General features: G+C 36.0%; 3 protein-coding genes across 3 annotated transcripts; 2 read left to right on the forward strand and 1 right to left on the reverse strand.

Moving 5' to 3' along the window:
• The first annotated feature begins 3,993 nt into the window (after positions 1-3,993).
• LOC109579826 (trypsin) lies at positions 3,994-4,753 on the forward strand. The gene has a single exon (XM_019991746.3). It carries the CDS (start codon positions 4,076-4,078, stop codon positions 4,736-4,738), a length of 663 nt encoding a protein of 220 aa, XP_019847305.2. The 5' UTR covers positions 3,994-4,075; the 3' UTR covers positions 4,739-4,753.
• Positions 4,754-6,205: 1,452 nt separating this feature from the next.
• LOC109579825 (trypsin alpha-3) lies at positions 6,206-7,017 on the reverse strand. Its single transcript, XM_019991745.3, has one exon. The coding sequence runs from the start codon at positions 6,930-6,932 to the stop codon at positions 6,270-6,272; it is 663 nt and encodes a 220-aa protein (XP_019847304.2). The 5' UTR covers positions 6,933-7,017; the 3' UTR covers positions 6,206-6,269.
• Positions 7,018-10,796: 3,779 nt separating this feature from the next.
• LOC105230305 (trypsin) lies at positions 10,797-11,581 on the forward strand. The gene has a single exon (XM_011211004.4). It carries the CDS (start codon positions 10,881-10,883, stop codon positions 11,541-11,543), a length of 663 nt encoding a protein of 220 aa, XP_011209306.2. The 5' UTR covers positions 10,797-10,880; the 3' UTR covers positions 11,544-11,581.
• Positions 11,582-19,841: the final 8,260 nt, after the last annotated feature.

A 19,841-nucleotide genomic window follows, 5' to 3' on the forward strand; every position in this document is an offset into this window, starting at 1 on the left:
ATTCAATACTCTTTGGTAAACTATTCGCCGATACACAGTTACAGAGTTAAAAAGAAAAAACGTAAACTTCGACTGCACCGAAGCTAATATACCCTTCGCAGGTGCATTTCTTTTAGTAACTATGTGTTCAGTTTTTATGGCAGCTATATGCTATAGTTAACCGATCTGAACAATTTCTTCGGAGATTACATTGCTGCTTTAGAGAATAATCTATACCAAATTTCGTGAATATATCTTGTCAAATGTAAAAGTTTTCCATACCAGCACTAGATTCCGATCGTTCGATTTGTATGGCAGCTTTATGCTATAGTAAGCCGATCTGAATAATTTCTTTGTATATTAAATTAAATAACGTGTGCCAATTTTTGTGAAGATACATTGTCAAATGTGAAACTTTTCCATACAAGAACTTGATACCGATCGTTCACTTTGTAAAACCGACAAATGAGCAGCTTCTTGAAGAGAAAATGACGTTAGCAAAATTTCAAACGACATCTTAAAAACTGAGGGCTAGTTCGTATATATACAGACAGACGGACATGGCTAAATCGACTCAGCTCAATATATTGATCATTTTTATATATACTTTATAGGGTCTCCGATGCTTCCTTCTGGGTGTTACAAACTTCGTGAGTATAGACAGTTCAGGGTATAATAATTCGCTATATTTTGGCCAAACAAACACCATTATGAAGCCGTTTTTTTATAGTGTCAAGCTATTTTGAAGAAATTATATCAAGGCATGGACCATCACCAAAGCAAATAGGCTATAGCTGAAGTCAATAACCAAGATAAGACAATCAATTTTGAACCTGAATATAAGATTGTGAAATTTTTCCAATGTTCTACCGTTACTGTTTTATAAAATCTCCAATAACGTGAAACTGGTAAATTAGCTTGAATTTGTAATAACCGACGTATTACTAACGAGTTAGGCTTGCCTTGCTGGAAAAAGTGGTGCACAACTGCATCAGCATTTTGGTCTTTAAGGAAGTTGCCAAGATTATTTGAAATATAATGTCCTAAAATTTGACAACCTATTCAAGTCCAAATATAGACAATTTCATTCATTCTTTTTTCAACTCTATATTTCTCAAAAAACACCCTTTATGCAAAGATAGCGAAAGTTGGTTTGGAAGGTAAAAAAATTGGTTGCGAGTAGTTAAATTCGGTTGACACTGCTTGCAATGCGCAATTTTGCGGAAAAGTTAATTTGTCAGAGTGTGCAAAAAAAGCAACAACCACAAGAGTCGAATACAGTTCTACAGTTGCTAAATTATTCGCATATGTACATATTTGTATTATACTTGTGAATAGCGACTGTTGTTTCATATACGTTATATCACATATATCTACTTAGTTTTTATACACTTGTCAGAGTGGAATATATGTATATTTCGTTAGTATATGTATATGATATGTATATACTTGTATATATATACACATTTGCATGTATTATGTTGCGTTGTGCTTCGTATGCACTTGTGTGTCAACCAGCTGACAATTTTTGGGTATTTAAGGCGTACTAGCACTGTGGCGTGTCGTCTGTGCCGCAATACAGATGCTGAGAACAGTCGCTACTTTCGCTGTAGTCCTTTCGCGTGCTGCTTCTCTGCGACTTCTTTCCATGTTAGTTGACATTTTAGTTTTGCAATTCGGCAATTGCAATATCCCTTACAAAGTCTTTTGAATTTGCCGTGCGTCTACGTTGCAGCGTGGTGTAGTGGCAACTTTGCAAGTATAATTTGTTAAAATGTTGCATGTAATTTATGTGCTTCACGACACTTTGCATGTAAATGTACTGGCGGTGCCACAACTACATACATACATACATAAGCACAACTGTATGCATGCCACGGGTCTAGGCAACAAGGCTGTAGCTTTAGATGTGCCACTCAATCTTACAAGTTCATATGAGCTGTAGCTCGGCAAAACTAAATTGTAACACATTCAAGTGTCTGATACACGCACGCAGGCAACTGTATTTATTTGAAAATTTCAAAAGATTACAGAATTTATTCGAATATGTATATATATACATCAGATGTTGTTTCATTAAAATGAGTACGCTTTATAGCTTTACAATTTTGCAATTGAAAACTTAAATTTAAAGTAACTTTTATGAATAAAATCAAATAACATTGAATGGAGCTATGGCAGTCACGTACTTTTGACTTCTGCTTTTTTATAGTTTCAACAACAACATTTTCAATACATGTCTCGATTTATCTACATGGAAGACTGAAAAATTGAGTATGAGAGAGTGCCGCTTGCACTGTACTCGAAAACACTCAAAATATAGGTGCATAAGTTATTTATGGTCGAATAATGGATGGCACTGAGCAATTTTGGAGAAACGATAAACCAAAATTATGAAGTCAATGAACAAGACAAGGCCAGGAAACAGCAATATTTGAAACAGAAAGAAGTTCTGCTTGATTAAGTCAAAACACCGATCTAAGGATCAATGAAAATGATAGTAAAATTGAGTAAATTGGGCTTTGAATTGTCCCACAAATATCTGTTATCCCAATCGACTTCTTAGATCTACATAGAATGCTGACTGGAAATTTATTGACAATAATGCGATAAACACCAAAACCAAAACTGTTCTTAAGCAAAAGATAAATCCTGCTTCGAAGGCGTTTTGTTTAGTTGAAAATCGCTATAATCGGTGTTGGATGGATACAGCTACATACTTTACTCTACAACTATTTTGAAGGAAGTCTCAGTTAAAACTTTAATTAAGACAATTAAGTTGCTAATTGAATCATTTAAGATGTTATATAACACCATCAAGCTATCGTTTAACTGATATTCTCCGATTAGCGTGTTATTTCTTTATATTTCGTTTGCCATGCAGGAATCAAAAGCCACAAAAGATATCTTCGAAGTGTTCTTATAAATATGAAACACAAACACTTTTTAGCAGCAACCAGCATTTCACAGTTGTGGAGTTAACATTTAAATTAAATCAAAAATTTTGTAAATGTCCAAAGATGTATGTACTGCGCTTCGTTGCACTTACACTTGCAACCGAAAACCAATTTGGTAATGATGCCCTTAAGTGACTGTGTATGTATGTTAAATGCATTTACATACACACACATCTCTTATGCCTTGCCTGCTGCACATATTTAACTCGTGTATTTATAGCATCGGTTCGCATTGGCTGTAGGTAAAGAGCAACCAACCGGGTGTCATTGCAATAAATGCCACATGGCAGGCTGCACATCCAAACGACGAGCTCACATACATACACACACATAACAGCAAGACACATTTCTTCACTTGATTACTTGCGTTTCCTCAACACATGAAGTCATGTTATTTAGCAATTAAGCAAAGAAAGACAATAAAATTTAAAATTTAGTAAAATACTAGAAGAAATTATAGAGAAATTGCGCAATTTTAGTTTACGTTATGGGAAGCTAATAGTCAGTTGCAGAGTTTGAAGTTTATGCTTGTTAGTTAGTAAATAAAAATAGTTTAATATCTTTTTTTCTTCTCCTTACTTTCACAAACTTAAACTGTCCATAAAAAACAACAATACAGGCAATCAAAGTAGAACTAAAGTTAGAGTTATCTTAATTACCTTAACTACTCATTGAATAAGCTTATATTTCTATCAGTATGATTCCATTAGAAATGGCTTATCGTTAATCTGTCAATATTTTTTTATACAAAAAGCAAAGGCAATATTTATATATAACTACACAACAAAAAATATAAATCAACTGATAATGGTACGCTTACGTTCCTGTTAGTCTACGCATATTACTAAGGCCTATCGATTTATATACTTACGGAACAGAAAACTTTCCGAAAGTGTGTCGATCGAATATTTATAAATGAATATCAGTCGCGAGCAATTTAGGCTATCATATCGCTGACGATCAATAGATAACTCTTTCAACAGCCAATAATCGTATACAAGCGATAGTTTTAAGAAACAATCCGCAACGACGATTGGTATATAAAGAACTGAAAAATGCACACAGAGCACAGTCGAAAGCTTTACATCCAGTAAATCGCACGCCAAAACTACGAAACAGTTTGCCTATAATTTTGTAATATGAATCAATTAATCGTTTGCTCTTTCTTGTTGGCGATCGCCTCGTCTTACGCAGCCGTTGTTCCAGCAGCATCCTATGTCGTTTCAGTTCAAGGAAACGACAGTAGCGACCCAATCTGTGGCGGTGCTCTCATCGGTGAAAAAACGGTTCTGACCACTGCACAGTGTCTGGCTTTCTACGACCCTGAGCAATTGGTTGTTTCTGTGAACAATGGCACTCAAATCATCAAGCTTGCAGGTTATACTTTCGATGCAGCATTCGACTTCGTTACCATGGAAAACAACATCGGACTTTTGAAATTGTCAGAACCAGCAAATGCTGATATCATTGATCTGGCTCAACAACAACCAGCAACCGGTGCTAGCGGTGTTTCCTACAGCTGGGGTGCCAATGGCACACTAAACAGTGTCGATGTTGAACTCATCAGCACGAGCGATTGCGGTTCTGGTGATTATGGCTGGAGTGAAGATGAGGTGTTGAATACAATGGTTTGCGGATTGGTGAAAAACAGCAGCAGTTGCGTTGGTCGTTTCGGTAGTCCAGTAGTCTCCGACAACAAACTGGTTGGTTTGACTGCATGGGGTGGCTGTGGCACCAACGGCCAAGCAGCTGTTTTCACCGATGTACCATCTCTACTCTCTTGGATCAATAGTAGCCTGTAAACTTAGGAATAATTTAAGCAACAGCATTTCATGGTATCTAAAATAAAAAAATAATAATAATAATAACTTGATGTAATTTATTTATTAATTTGAGAAGGATGAAGGTATTCAGTTGGCAACAATTTAACGCACAGAGGTCGAATGATAGATTTTGGGAAAATACATTACAACTTTTTGAGATCACATTATTCTGAATTCATGCCAGCAATAATATATCTCGAAGCACTGTCCACAGGATCTGACAGCACTACTTCTGTGATATTATAAAAAGGTTGACGAACTTTTCTTCTGAAGTTGATGGTGCTTTATTTGCTAGAATGAAGTTACTGCATGAATTGTTTCGAGCGTAGATACCGTACATAATTGCTCGAGAGCCTCCAGTTCTTCTTCTGAAAATGACAAAATCAGTTCACTTCTTAATTAAGAGGACATATAAGTATGTAGGTGACAATTTCCTAATGTTCAACTTAAGTGCGAGAAACAATGACTAGAAGTACAACAGGCGCTCTGAACTTGGTTTCAGCGTTATATGGGCTGAGATACGTGAATGCCCTTTTTATTATTATTACTTTATTTTGCAAAAATAATTTGGCATTTTATGCGAAAATCGTGTAAATATTTGTTCGTACTGAAATTAGAAACTTTCTAATAAACCGAATTGAAACGAACTCTGACGTTCTGTTCTCTTTGTTTGCACAACTGTCTCTAAACGATACTATAATTATTTACTTTTATTTAACGCTTAGAATAAATACTACCCAAGCTTATCCATTGAAAACAGCAACAGTAACACCCGCTAGTTAAATTCAGAACAAAAAACTCTAGTATAGTTTTGTTCACCTAACGGTTGTAGGTGTCACCTAAAATTAAGCGAGATAGATGTAGACTTATAAGTATATAAAATACCTTGGGTGACTGTTCGTCTTTCCGTCAGTACAAGCTGTAACTTGAGTACAATGAGATATCTTGATGAAACTTTATAAGCGCGTTCCTTGAAAAAACAAAATTACGAGTTCGCAGATGGGCGTAACCACTGCCACGCCCACAAAACGCCATTATCTTCTTCAAGCGCAATGAATCAATAACTAAATACGCCAGATACATTAAATTTAACTTCCGTGAAGGTACGAGGAACACTTGTAGGTAAAGTCACATACTTCAGGACCTGCTAAACCGATTTCAACCGAATTCGGTGCATAACATTTTTATTTCTTAGTACGAAAATGGGCGAAATAAATCCTTGCAAGTTGTAAGAGTATGAAATGTTCGCTTATACCAAAACTTAGGTCCTCTTTCAAGTAGAACTGTTAATATAGGAGAAGATAGGAGCTGGCGCCCTCTGTAGGCAGAACAGATTTGGTCTAATGCCCACTGTTCTGAGATAAGGATCTTTTGATAATAATATGAGAACAGCATAACAACTTTATACCATCACCATCACTGAACTAATAAATAAATTACATCAAGTTATTATTTTTTGCTTTGTTATTTTATATATCAAGAAAAGCTTTTGCTTAAGTTATTCCAAAGTTTATAGGCTACTATTGATCCATGAGAGTAGAGATGGTATATCGGTGAAAACAGCTGCTTTTCCATTGGTACCACAGCCACCCCAAGAAGTCAAACCAACCACTTTGTTGTCAGAGACTACTGGACTACCGAAACGACCAACGCAACTGCTGCTGTTTTTCACCAATCCGCAAACCATTGTACTGAACACTTCATCTTCGCTCCAGCCATAATCTCCAGAACCGCAATCACTCGTGCTGATGAGTTCAACATCGACACTGTTTAGTGTACCATTGTTACCCCAACTGTAGACAACACCACTGGCACCGGTAGCTGGTTGTTGCTGAGCCAAATCAATGGTATCAGCGTTTGCTGCTTCTGCTAATTTCAAGAGGCCGATGTCGTTTTCCATAGTAACGAAGTCGAATGCTACATCGAAAGTGTAACCTGCAAGCTTGATGATTTGAGCGCCATTGTTAACAGAAACAACCAATTGCTCAGGATCGTAGAAAGTCAGACACTGTGCAGAGGTCAGAACTGCTTTTTCACCAATGAGGACACCACCACAGATTGGGTCGCCACCGTCGTTTCCTTGAACTGAAACGACATAGGATGCTGCTGAAACAATGGCTGCGTAAGACGAGGCGATCGCCAACAAGAAAGAGCAAACGACTAATTGATTCATATTACAAAATTGTAGGCAAACTGTTTCGTAGTTTTATCGTATGTTTTACTTGATGTAAAGCTTTCGACTGTGCTCTGTGTGGATTTTTCAGTTCTTTATATACCGATCGTCGTTGTGGGTTGTTTCTTAAAAATATCGCTGGTGTACGATAATTGGCTGTTGAGAGAGTTATCTATTGATCGTCAGCGAAATGATAGTTTTAATGGCGCGCGACTGATATTTGGAAAGTTGCGTAATTGCGCAAAGAGCTACCGTTAAGCTAATTAAATTGTAGTCTATTACATAAAGCATAGGACAAGCTGTGCAAATTAATTCGTGCAAAAAAGCTTCCGTTAAGCACCAAAGTACACAAAGCTGACAATTAAATGTAAATATTGTTCTATTTAGCTGTGAATATTTAAGTAAGCAGTTGTCTAAACAATTGGTTAAGCTATTCAATGGGTTTGCGGTTACAAAACATTGTGGGGAGGAAACTGGGACTTAGCAATCTGTTTCGTGGGGAGTAGTCGCACGAAATATATTAAAAAATAGATAAAAGCAATTTACTTAAAATATTCAAGCAATTTTACACACCTTGCTCGTAGCCGTCGCCAGCGTAAGTGCCGCCGCCATTGCTGCAGATGTTTTCGTCGGTTGAGCTCAGACATTCGACAACAGTGCAATCTGGAACGACGTCAAAGGCGGTCCGACAATTTTTAGCAATACGCCATCGTTGAGGTCTTGGGATAGTTAAGCCACAAACAATTCTAAAATAACTAAATGAAGTATTTCGCAAAGTCGAAATATATTTTTTTAATTCATGTCAACTAAAATGTACACTTATTTATATTATTATTTATATGCGTCCAAATTTTCTAAGGAAACAGTTCGGCAATTGTTCATCATATCTAATTAATATCAGAAATTTTGAACATAGGACTGACTATTCTCAAAATAGATTGGTGATGTTATGTGGGGTACATTAATGTAACCCAGAAAGCATCATATTAGTTTCTGAGATGTTAGTAGATGAAACCGGGTTGATGCTACCACAACTCTCACATTTTAATATAAAATCTTGCCACCTGAAGGAATTTCCTGGACTTTGTGTCTGGCAAGTTACGAGAGTATAAAATGTTCAGTTACACCCGTGCTAAGCCCTTCGATACTTATTACTGTTTTGTCTTTATCAGGGCAATAAGAACTTTTTCCTAATGCGTTACTATGACGTAACACTACTGACGTCATCATAAACTTAGAAATTACGTAATTAATGCTTAATATATTTGCTTAAACAATGTGGAAGAAATAATTTATTATCGGGAATTGGGAAAAGGTTTGAAAAAGTTTAAGAATATTGTATGAGGTAATGGTACTAAAAAATATTATTCAATCAGTTACTAAATATAGAATTAAATGTAATTATTTTCATTTATTAACTTGCTAACAGTAATCTGCACTTCTGATGCCATAAACTTGAAAGTCGCTAACTCTTTTTTCTGCAATGCGTACAGTTCACGAGTACCCACCACTCTTAATATCACCAAAGATAGCTCCGCCATATTTACAGCTGGCGATAAGAGCAAACGATAGAAAAACACTCAAAGAATCGTATGTAGCAAAATTAAATGGATTGCGTCATATTAATGCTACGGAAAGTTTAGAGAAAAATAATGATGGCGATTGCCCCATTGAAAAACATACGCCTTAACAAAACTGTTTCAATTAAATCCCTAAAACACCGTTATATAAACTTAATTCTTTAGAAGTTCAAAAGTGTTTAATCGGTATTATTTATAGATATTACGATATGTATGGAATGGTTCAAAACTCATTCCTAGACCAATCAATGGCATGTAATGAAATAAAGCTCGCTATAAAGGAGCTGATACACAACTTGATTGAAAAGATATTGATATTTTGCATCCAAGTTTCTTATTCCAAACAGCCTGTGCCATGTTAACTATTATCTTATTGAAAAAAATAAATAATTTCTGTCAAGTCTTTTTTAGGCACGAGACTTTTCAAATTATCGAACTTTTGCAGCAATTACTGTTATCTGTCGACAGATCTCATTTATAGTAACAAACTAATTTATTTATTTATGATTATATGTATATGTGAAAAAAAAATTCTAAGAAATTATAATTTCGATTAAAGATATTTTTCGTTATGATTAACTAATTCTTAGGCAGGTAAGTGTTTACACTTGACAGCGACTCGTTGAGTACCATTTTATGTTCTATATTTAGTTTCAAACTGATTTGATATAAAACTATAAGCGGCCAGTTCTACCGTAGATAAGGATATTCTACATCCTCTATTAGTTCCTATAACGAAAACATTTCAAGTTCTATGCTTTAACAATATTAAGTTTATCGTTGGTTGTCAATCATGCCTAATTATTTATTATTAAGTAAAAATGAGCAAAAGAGGGTTACATTTCGGTTATAGAAATTTCAAAGGTCGCAATAAATACATCGATATTCCCCCACCAACATACTTTCAGCACCTAATTTTGAATTTCTCTAATGCCTTACCGTCAAATAATAGCTAGTCAACAGTTTTGACATTGATGAAATCGCTATTTTCTCCAATGCAAAACTCCTTCATTATACCTTTTTTTTCTGTACAAGAAAGCCTATTCTACCACTTCCTTTTCTAACTCCCTTCATGTTTAGACGCATATCAAATTTAAATTTTCTTTTATGGAAACCCTTGAAGACTCCAATTTCGACATAACTCTTAAACGGAAAATAAAATAAAAAAATTTAAGTTAGTATGTATTGTATATAACATCATAAGACTTTAGTCGTAGGTTGCCTTTTATATTTCAGTATTGCAACCTGACAATTGACAGCTTGATCGTAAAGTTTGACATTTTTGATGCTATACTTGTACATACTCAGAACATTTTGGCATGCAGCCGCTACTAGTGTTGTTAACAGTAACTTGAAATATTCATCTCGACCAAAAAATGTAATTAAATCGCAAACACTTTCACGCGATTATTTTTCACAACTTTAGACATGGATTATCTCATCAACAATTCATCGATGTCTTGATTGGCTTGTCTAATTAATTTATTTTTCATGGCTTATCTAGAGCTCTTTCATCTGCATCTGGGTATTGCAGGTGATACAATGGGTTATCAGAATAAAAACCCTACGATAGACTTTCTTGTTTACAATATCATTGCATTGTCTTTGGCCTAGTCCATATTCCTTCCATACAAATCTTACAGGGCATTTAATTATTTGCGTAGAAGAAGCGATAATGATGCAAGAAACAGCTAGTCATTAGCATAAAACATACATATGGTAGATAATGGAAACTCACATTGGTATTGGAGGGTGTTACGAGACATAGAAACGTGGTTGTTGATCTATTCTAACAGAGATGATCTAAGGATTTCTGAGGAGCAAACAACTTATTAATATATATCATAACACGTAACAATAAATAACATAGTGATTACATGGGAGAAACAGGAGTTGCGATTAAGCTAGGTTAAGCAGATTAAATTTCTAAACCACAACATGTTCTGTCATTACAAAGAAAACTTCTGAGAATCCAATTCTTAGAACGTGCTGATTATCACAGCGTTACTATAAGGGGAATAACAACATACACGACTGTTCGACTTGCTCAATTCTAGGAAGTTGTTTTCTATTTTAAAAGAGTTTACAAAACAAGTCTGCGAGTATAAAAAACCTGTGCAAATTAACCAAGTTCCATTTGGTGCCAAAATACACTAAACTACTAATTAAAAAAAATATTAGTTATACTATTTAACTGTAAATATTTAAGAAAGCAGTTGTCTAAACAGTTGGTAAAACTTGTCAGCGGTTTGTATAGTATAAAAGAACGTTAAAATGGGACTGGGCCATAGTACACAGTTTCGTGTAGTTTGAGTCGCACGAGTCGCACGAAATATATTAAATAATAAATAAAAGCACTTTTCTTAAAATGTTCAAGCAATTTTCAAACGTTTTCCTGCTGCTCGTGGTTGTCAGCAGCGCCAGTGCTGCCGCTATTCACGCAGACTCCTACGTCGTTTCGGTTCAAACATCCGCCAACACTACAATCTGTGGTGGCGCTCTGATTAACAAAAATACAGTGGTGACGTCAGCGACGTGCTTGGCCTTCTACGATGCTGCTCAATTGGTTGTTGGTATAAATAATGGCTCGCAAATCATCAAAACTAAAGCGCAAAGTTTTAAAGGAGATTTCGATTTTGTCACCATGGAAAATGATGTGGCCATCTTGAAATTGGCGCAATCTGTGAAAACTCGTTTTATAAAATTGGCGAGTAAGGAAAGAAAAACCGGGTCTACTGCTGTGGTCATAAACCCGAATTTAAACGAGGTACCTGTGTCCATAATAGACTACAAAGAATGCATTTCTGGAGATTATAGCTGGAGTGAAGATGAAGTGTTCAGTACAATGGTGTGCGGCCTCGTGAAAGAAAGTAATGTTTGTGTCGGACAAGCGGGCAGTCCTTTAGTCTCCGAAAATAAGTTGATTGGTTTGGTCTCTTGGGGTGGTTGTGGCAACAATGGAAAGCCAGCCGTTTTTACCGACATTCCGGCGTTCCAGTCCTGGATCAAGCAAACCACAAAGCAATTGTAAAATAATTAAATAAATTAAATTTTTACATTAAAATAATATTTGATGTTTTGTAGTTATTTTTATATGTATTTCGTAATAGAAAGCCAGCAATAGCATAAGTCAAAACGGCAAAAACAAATAGTTGCTATAAAAAGTCGGCACGTGAAGCGAGTTACAGATTATTTTTTGTTATTACTGAAAAAGCTTGAATATTCTAAAATTAAAACAACAAATTGATAAGCCATATTTCAGAGAACTAGTTTATCTTCAACTTATTGTTATTGAAGAATTTTAGTAAATATTTTTCGGCACTATTTCGCTGCTTAGATAAAAATAAAATATTAAGTGCACAACATTTCACATAATTAATGGGTTCGGCGATATCTTGTCTAGCCACTAACTCAATAAAAACGTGTAGTTGTAATTACGCATGGGTTTGATCAGCGCCGCATCAAATATGTTCTTGAGATATTTGATGATAACGAAAGTCTCTGCGGTACAGATCCTCCCAGTTGAAAAGGTTGGTCACATCCCTCAATTGTGGCAAATGTACTATATACTTTGAATAAGCAAACATAAACTAAAAACTATACTGTTTAGAAACAAGTAAGGGAGAACTAAGTTCGGGCGTAAACGAAGCTTATAACAGTAATTACCAAAAATTCTATTTTAGTGCCTATACTTCGTTTAAGACGCTACAAAGATTGTCAAAGATTTTGAACAGGGAAAGTAAAATTTGGCAGTTCGTTGACTGTTGTAGGCTCATTTTGTTTTCAAAAAACTCACCAAAGGGTAGGTATGAAAATACGGTTTAACTCATATCTACTAAATGCTGTTGGAACTATTTGGCGGAAATGTAAATCCTTATTGCAAGACTTAAAATTGTTGCAAATGTTTTCCCTTTTGCCTGCTGCAGTTGAGCCGAGCTTATGTTAGACTACACCGCAGCCGGTTGTAAGCCGCAAGTTTCTGCAGAATCACAATGAAAACTGAAAGGTTACTGAGTCATTCAAAACCGTCAACATTTGCAGTGAGGGAAGAACTACTTTACAGATTGTTCAAGTAGAAGAAGAATTAGTAAAATCATTCATTTGATTAATGTTGACAGGCTTGTGAGTACTCTCGCAGCGCGCATCGATTTATTAAACAAAAAGAAAAAGAAGGCAGCAATCCCAGCAACCTTAAAGCCGAAGGATGCGAAATGATTTTTTTGTAGGTTGGTTTATTTGTATGTGTGTGTGCTTGTGCGCCTGAATGATTTTCGTAAAAGCACAATGCGAGTGAGTGTAACAAATTTGAAATCATTAAAATCCAGCTTGTTTGGCTGCCTGCAGAAAATGTTCAAAGCACGCGCGCAGAAAGTAGATGAAAAATGCAAAGCAGTAGAAAATTAAAAAGAAAAAACAACTGCTTACGAAAAGAAATCAAAGCTTTAACCCGATTTACTTTGCTGTCTTACCGCCTGCAATATGCAGTCTCACTACTACATAGAAATAAATTTGTTAATTCTTATACCTATACACTAATATATGTGTGTGTGTTTGCAACGAGATAACGGTTGCAGTTGGTTAAAGAGCTTTTTTCTTCGACGAACTTTTAATCAAAGCAAATAGGGTTGAGAGGTGACACAGACTTTGTATAGCAGTTGAAAATAAGAAAATGAACTGAACGGCTTTCAGTTGTTGTTATTGTATTCGGCGTTGGGCGTTGGGCGTTGGGCTTGACTGCTGCTGAATGGGTTTGTTACGTGGCACTTTTGCACATTTCACAAAGCCATTCACTTGAATGAGTGCAAAATTTTCAAGTAAAAGGTAACAATCTCTCTGCGGATTATAACAGGAAATTTTCATTTCCGGTCGAAGTGGCACACTTGTTGCAAAAACCGCTGGCGTGGCAATGGCGCTCGCTCGCTCAAGGTAAGACTGAGCTGATGAATAAATTAAGAGCGAAGCGCTCAGCACTCGTTCTGACTGCCGAGTGTTGTTGGCAAGATTGTAAATCTGCCGCCTGTTGGTGTGGTCACGCAATTGGTCCCACTGCGTCACTTAACGTTCACTGTGTCACTGACGGTTACTGGTGAGTCCTTCATGTCTGATTGTGGCATGACAGTATGCCATTAAGGACAATTACTTGTTGCCGCCAGACATTCTAGTAAATTTTAAATCAAAACTGCTGTCAGTTCTTCAACAGTCGGTTAGATTTTGCACCTGCTGCCAAAGTAATGAGTTAGCAGGCGCTTGGTGTATAGCACTGCACATACATACATGTAGAATACTCCACATAGTCACACACATGCATACATATATGGATATACTCTCGATTTCTTGTCGACTAAGCGAGTCGGTACTTCATGTAACGCATACTTTTAGGAGCCACAACAACCAAATGGTGACAGCCATGGACAACTGTTAGATCCACTCACTTATACAACAGATAAAGCCACAAAACGGCAACCATGAAATTATCAACCAAGTACCAAGCTCCATTTGCCTTTTGTAGGCTGGTGACTGCTGCTGGTGTTGTTGGGCAGAAGGAAAAACGAATGTTTAGGCAATGCGAGGCACAAAACGGCAGTGCGGCATGATAAAAGCATCAGATAAAATTGCAAAAACGTGATAGTGGTTTGCCAGAAGCGCTGCAGCTGTTGCAGCCAATCCAGAAAACTACTGCACTACAGTTTCATGGCGGTTGCACAGGTCCAATTAAACTTATGAGTTGGTTAAGAGTAGCTCAAGCGCAAAAGGCTTGTCGTACATCATGAGCAAGCACAACAATGATGGGCAAAAAGAAATAACTCCGACTAGTTTCCTTTATAAAATTTAAAATCAAAAATATACACACATATTTTTAAAAGCAATTAAATATATCCAAAAAACAGAACTTGAGCATCTTAATGTAGAAAGCAGCAGTAGAAGCGTAAATGAGTAACCCATAATAAATTCGTATTCAAAGCAAACTGTCAAGTCCCAAAAACACACACACACACACATACATATAAATTTATTCATACATATCTTAATATGCAACCGTGTGTTATGGCCTTTATACCCCTGCATGGTGTGCATATTGAATACCTGCCATGTTTTGAACCTCTATCGCACACCCATGCGCTTTTATTTCTCCATTTTCGTTTGCTCAATGAATATTCAGTGAATTTTTAGTTTTAACTAAAACTCACGCACACAAATGCAAAAGCCTTGCATGCTTACGTTGCTATGTGTTACTTTGTAGCTGTGACAGCGGGATCTTCACTCACAGCAGCGTGAGCAACATCATCAATGCCAAAGCAGGAAGGCATTCGCCTGTGTTAGCTCATAAGCGTCAAGCGGAAAATATGTAATTTTCTTACTTATGCATAGTTGAAAAATAGCAAATAGAAGAATAATTTAATAAGTCTACTGGCAAATGTGTACATATGTATGTTTGGCAGCATTACGGTTATATTATAGTTGTTGCACGGTGAAAAATTTTGATTTTCGTTACATGTATGCAAGTGATTGCTTTGCTAGCAAAAATGTTATTACTTACTAGAGCAACTTCTGTAAAGATTTTTTCAATTTTTTCATATTACTAGCATTTTCCTTTGTATTTCGGTATGCTATTTCAAAATTCTCAATAAAGCAAAGCTCTTCTCCATAAATCTGGTTGAAACACAAATCGAGTGAGTAATGTCTTCCTTATGCTATAAGCGTATACATCGGGGTTTCAAATTCTATAACCAATTCATATTTTGCTGTGAATACAAGTTTTAAACTAGCTCTTTTCCTTGCTTTCAAATAAATGATCTTTAATACAAGGTTTGACAATTAAGTAATGAGACTGATTTTATTGCCGTGTTTGTGGTAAACCTGTGACCTTGAAATTCCCTTGCTCTTTTTCCAGCGCTCTAGCTTTTTTATTTCGCCTGCTGCGTCAAGTTGAGTAGACGTGTGTTTGTAGTGCTCGTCACTAAAACGGAAAAACGAAATCAAGAGCAACGCGTCGCGATCAAATTTTGCGTCAGATAGGGTGAAACAGCTTCGGAAACGTACGTCAAAATTGTAGAGTGTATGGTGATAGTGCTCTTAGTTGTGCCCAGGTGTTTCGATGGCACAAAGAGTTTAAGAAGGGGTGTGAAAGCGTGGAAGACGAGGCGCAGAGTGGGAGACCAGTCGAGGTGCTTTTTTGATAGCCGTGGAATCGTCCACAAAGTATTCTTTCCACCGAGGAAAAATGCGAATCAAGTCTACTATTGCCAAGTACTCGAAAGATTGCAAAAACGAGTCAACAGGGTGCGCACAGACATCGCTCGTAACCGGATCCTTCATCACGACAATGCGCCGTGCCTTGCTGCCCTCAGCGTGTCCCCGTATTTGGCCTCTAAAGGGATCGCCGCGCTGCAACAACCTGTGACTTTATTTGTTTCCTAAAACAAAACCGGTGGTCAAAGGAATCCATTTTGAGCCGATTACGGACATCCAGGCGGCCGTGACGAGGGTACTCGCGGAAGTCCCAGTCGAAGCGTCCCAGTAATGTTACGAAACATGGAAAACACGCTGGATTCGCTGTCCCAAGGGGACTACTTTGGAGATTGCAGAGTTGTAGAATAATTTTCAAATATACGGTTTTTATGGAATTAGTCTCATTACTTAATTGTCATACCGCGTAAGAAGAGTAATAAAAAAAAACAGAGATGTGCGGCATTTTGGAACTAACCTCACATCCAGCGCCTACTAAGTTACGGCAGTAAATTTTGATTGTTGCAACCTGTAACCTTCAAAACATTTTTTAAGCATTTTCGGTTTCCTTTCCAAAAAAATTATTTAAATTAAATCCAGCCAACCCAATTTAAATACAATTCATATGTCACATATTTTCTTTCATGAGAAAGTTTTGTTAACTTAAGCCACCATTATTTGAAGTCTTCTCAAGCAATCAATGTTAATGACGCGGAAAAGTTGCCAACATTATATGGTTTAAAAACCATTAATTTGCTGAAGTCTTTCAAAAATAAACGTTCTACTTGTTTTGTTTGCAAAGTCAATATCGTTGGAATGATTTAATTTACCAACACTCGAAATGTACAATTGAATGCAAAACCAATCATCAATCAATCATTATCTGAGTGACGTTATAATAGATATCAAATTATCGACAGCTCAAATAAATGCCATTTCACGTCCGATGTTTGTGTTTTGTTTTGGTTTTTGGTTTTGTACGGTAGTGTTATTTATTTACCATTAGCGCAGGCATTACCGCTGGACCATGAGTGACCGCTGAACCATCACAGTTACGGTTGATAAATTAAGCCTTCGCCGGAAAGTCAAAAAGTTTTACGTAAATGAAAAATCATCGTTTTTATTGCCATTTATGGCGGACACAAAAAGAGCCACCGAAGAAAAAATCAACAATAAAGCAAATAAAGTTCGAGCTATTTGCTTTCTCGATTGGGATAATTTACATTTTATTGCTTTTTAAGTTTGGCTAAGATTTGATGCTTTTCCAATATGCTTGTATTCACATCATATTAGGCGAGTTAAGCTGTTGATAGGAAATAACTAAATTTATTGCGGCTCAAGTTCGGCACGCCGTAAACGGCAAGTGTGCATGTTTTACGTGAGTTTCGATTGGTAATGTCATTTCGGCATTTATTACCATAAGCTCTGGAGAATTGTCTTGCTGAAGTCAACTGTAATCGAATTTTGAAACGCAAATTTTATCTATTTTTACAGGTGTTGTGGCAAAAGTGGGTAAGTATTGCAGAGAGCTACAATATTTTAAGGGTTTTCTATTTAGGCATGTGTGAGACTTTAGAGGTAAATAGTAGAACATAAAAATAATAATAATTAATAAACAAGGATAAGTACAAAAAACTAACGTCATATAGTTACTACCTACTGTGTTTATGGCACAAGCATATCGCTCAGCTTATTCAGTAAAAGAAGTGAACCATTAGGCAAACAAAAAAACTTAGATCGGAGCACTATATCATGTAACTGCTATAAAAACTTAAAAATCAAAATTGCGTTAAAAATTTTTGACTTGAATTATATATCGTTTTTATTATTATTATACTGAAAAATTCCTTTTAATGCGTTTATGGATTCATTTTCAATTACTTTAATTGTTATCAGAGAAGATCATATCATTTATTTTCCAATTAACCGTATTGTTGAGGTCACCAGCAATAAATAAACAATTGAGTTTAATGATTACGCCTTTTCAGCGAAATTGTTTTGTTTAGCATTTTTTGTACTCTAATGAGTGGAAACCTGTAATTAATTTACAGGATGACAAATTTGCGGCATTTTAATTTGAACAAAAATTAAAGCGTATAAATACATAATAATTAATTCATATTACTAATTCAATCAGTATAAAATCTAACAAAAAAAAAATTAAAACAAAATGATTGCTTTCAAGAAGCGTCATATCACTTCAAAGCGCATCCGCTTAGTCTATGTATCGATTTCAATATCTCATTGTGACCACTTCAACCATTAATTTCATATATTTTTGAGAAATACCTAAGCAAGATATGAATTCAATTCACAACCACCCTTGTGGAAAAGAAACTACAGTGTTGATAAAAAACATCCAAATACTATCTGAAACCTCAATCTCATTTCTTAGGTGTCGCATATACACAAACCAAAAGAGCAAAGTACAAATAAACCCAAATGCAATAAATAAATTTAAAGTTCTTATCAAAGTAAATTAATCTGAAATTTATGAGCTATTAATTACGTATACTTCATTGTTCCTGGGCATATATTAGAGCCTACTCGAAAAAATTTATACCATAATAAATGATTTAAGAAGCGATAAACATGCAAAGCGACAAATTGCAAAAAGTTTATAAAAAAAAATAAGAGCATAATTTTAAACCGTGTAATATATAGCACATCTAAGGCGCATAAAACTAACCGGAGGATGAAAATATCACAATTCATGATACGCTAGGGAAGCAAATACCTAAAGACATAAACACAAACACACACTAACATCCGCTTAAAGCATACTTCAGAGCGCTTCCGCAACGCTGATTCCAGACGACAGCGGATACACAGGTATGCTATAGCCATTGCGCCGCTTATGTGTACGAGTATATGTGTAAGTGTGTGTGTGTTTGCATAAGTGCAAGCGCGTTGCGGAGATACCTTGGAAGCATAAACGCTGATGGAACGAACGCGCTCATTCCGGCACGCACATAATAACAGCTTATCACACGCCTCTGACGTGCAGCGATGTAAGTGCGCACAGCCGAGAGGTGAATAAAAGAAGCAAACAGAAACACACAGAAATAAAATACAAACACGACAATAGAAAGAACACGGCAAAGAAGACAAGAAATGAAATGATGAACGCACAAAATCAGCGACAAAAAATTGCTTTCCTTTACAATATTAACCGACAAAAAATACTGTGCGGGTAGATGCGAACGAAACATCACACCGGCAGCTAGCTTAGCTGACTGCATATGTGTATGTGTTTGCCGGCGAAAGGATGCGGCAGACGAGGTAAGCAGCGCGTAGCTGTTGTGTCGCGTCAGCGGCCTTTGACGCAGTAGGAATCTGCCGGTAGTGAGTTGGGCAAACGTGAAAAATTGAATGAGATATATATAATTTTCTGAATTTATGGGCTATGGGCAGGGACGTCACACGAAATTTAATACTGGGGATTAGCACAAGTAACGTGATTTTCATTTTAATTTTAATAAAAGATCTAAAAATAGGTGCACAAAAGGAGCGTTGTTATTCGCACGTTTAAAATTTAATGAAAAAAAATTAAAAAAAAAAAATTATTAATCGCACAGAATATCTAAAGAAGTCAGTACTTAACCTACTAGGTGGTATTTGGAACAATGCCATCCGTTTTCCTTCACCATTTCATAAGATTTAGTTGTTGGTGAGCCTTTGATCGACATTTCCTCCACTAGCCTATGCAATACATTAGTTTATATGTAATATAATTCAGAATGAATAAACTTGCCACTTGTTAATATATTATTGAATCTTAATCATCATCACCGTAGCTACGAAGCAATCTATGTTGCATGATAAAAACTATTTTAATTATAAAATGTTGTGAAACATTATTGTCCTTGGTTATCGATCTGGTTTGCCAATAATTTTGTTTGTTCGCAGAACTTTTAAGCCAGTGCAAAATAGCAGCGAATTTTAATGAAAGCTTAATCAAAATTTTACATAAATTTTTTCGAGTTTCAATTTTGATTCCGAAATTTCAGTAAAATTTTTATTTTTTTTCTACAAGTAAGAAGAAAATTTTTCAAAAGAGCGCCACCTGGATCGGTAACATATCAAGTCTTTTAAATAACAG

This window comes from Bactrocera dorsalis, chromosome 2 (genome assembly GCF_023373825.1).
Source record: "Bactrocera dorsalis isolate Fly_Bdor chromosome 2, ASM2337382v1, whole genome shotgun sequence".
In the NCBI taxonomy this organism is placed as follows: domain Eukaryota; kingdom Metazoa; phylum Arthropoda; class Insecta; order Diptera; family Tephritidae; genus Bactrocera; species Bactrocera dorsalis.

Excerpts from the sequence above, each read along its gene's own strand:
- LOC109579826 (XM_019991746.3), top strand. The coding sequence starts at position 4,076 with ATGAATCAATTAATCGTTTGCTCTTTCTTGTTGGCGATCGCCTCGTCT.
- LOC109579825 (XM_019991745.3), bottom strand. The coding sequence starts at position 6,932 with ATGAATCAATTAGTCGTTTGCTCTTTCTTGTTGGCGATCGCCTCGTCT.
- LOC105230305 (XM_011211004.4), top strand. The coding sequence starts at position 10,881 with ATGTTCAAGCAATTTTCAAACGTTTTCCTGCTGCTCGTGGTTGTCAGC.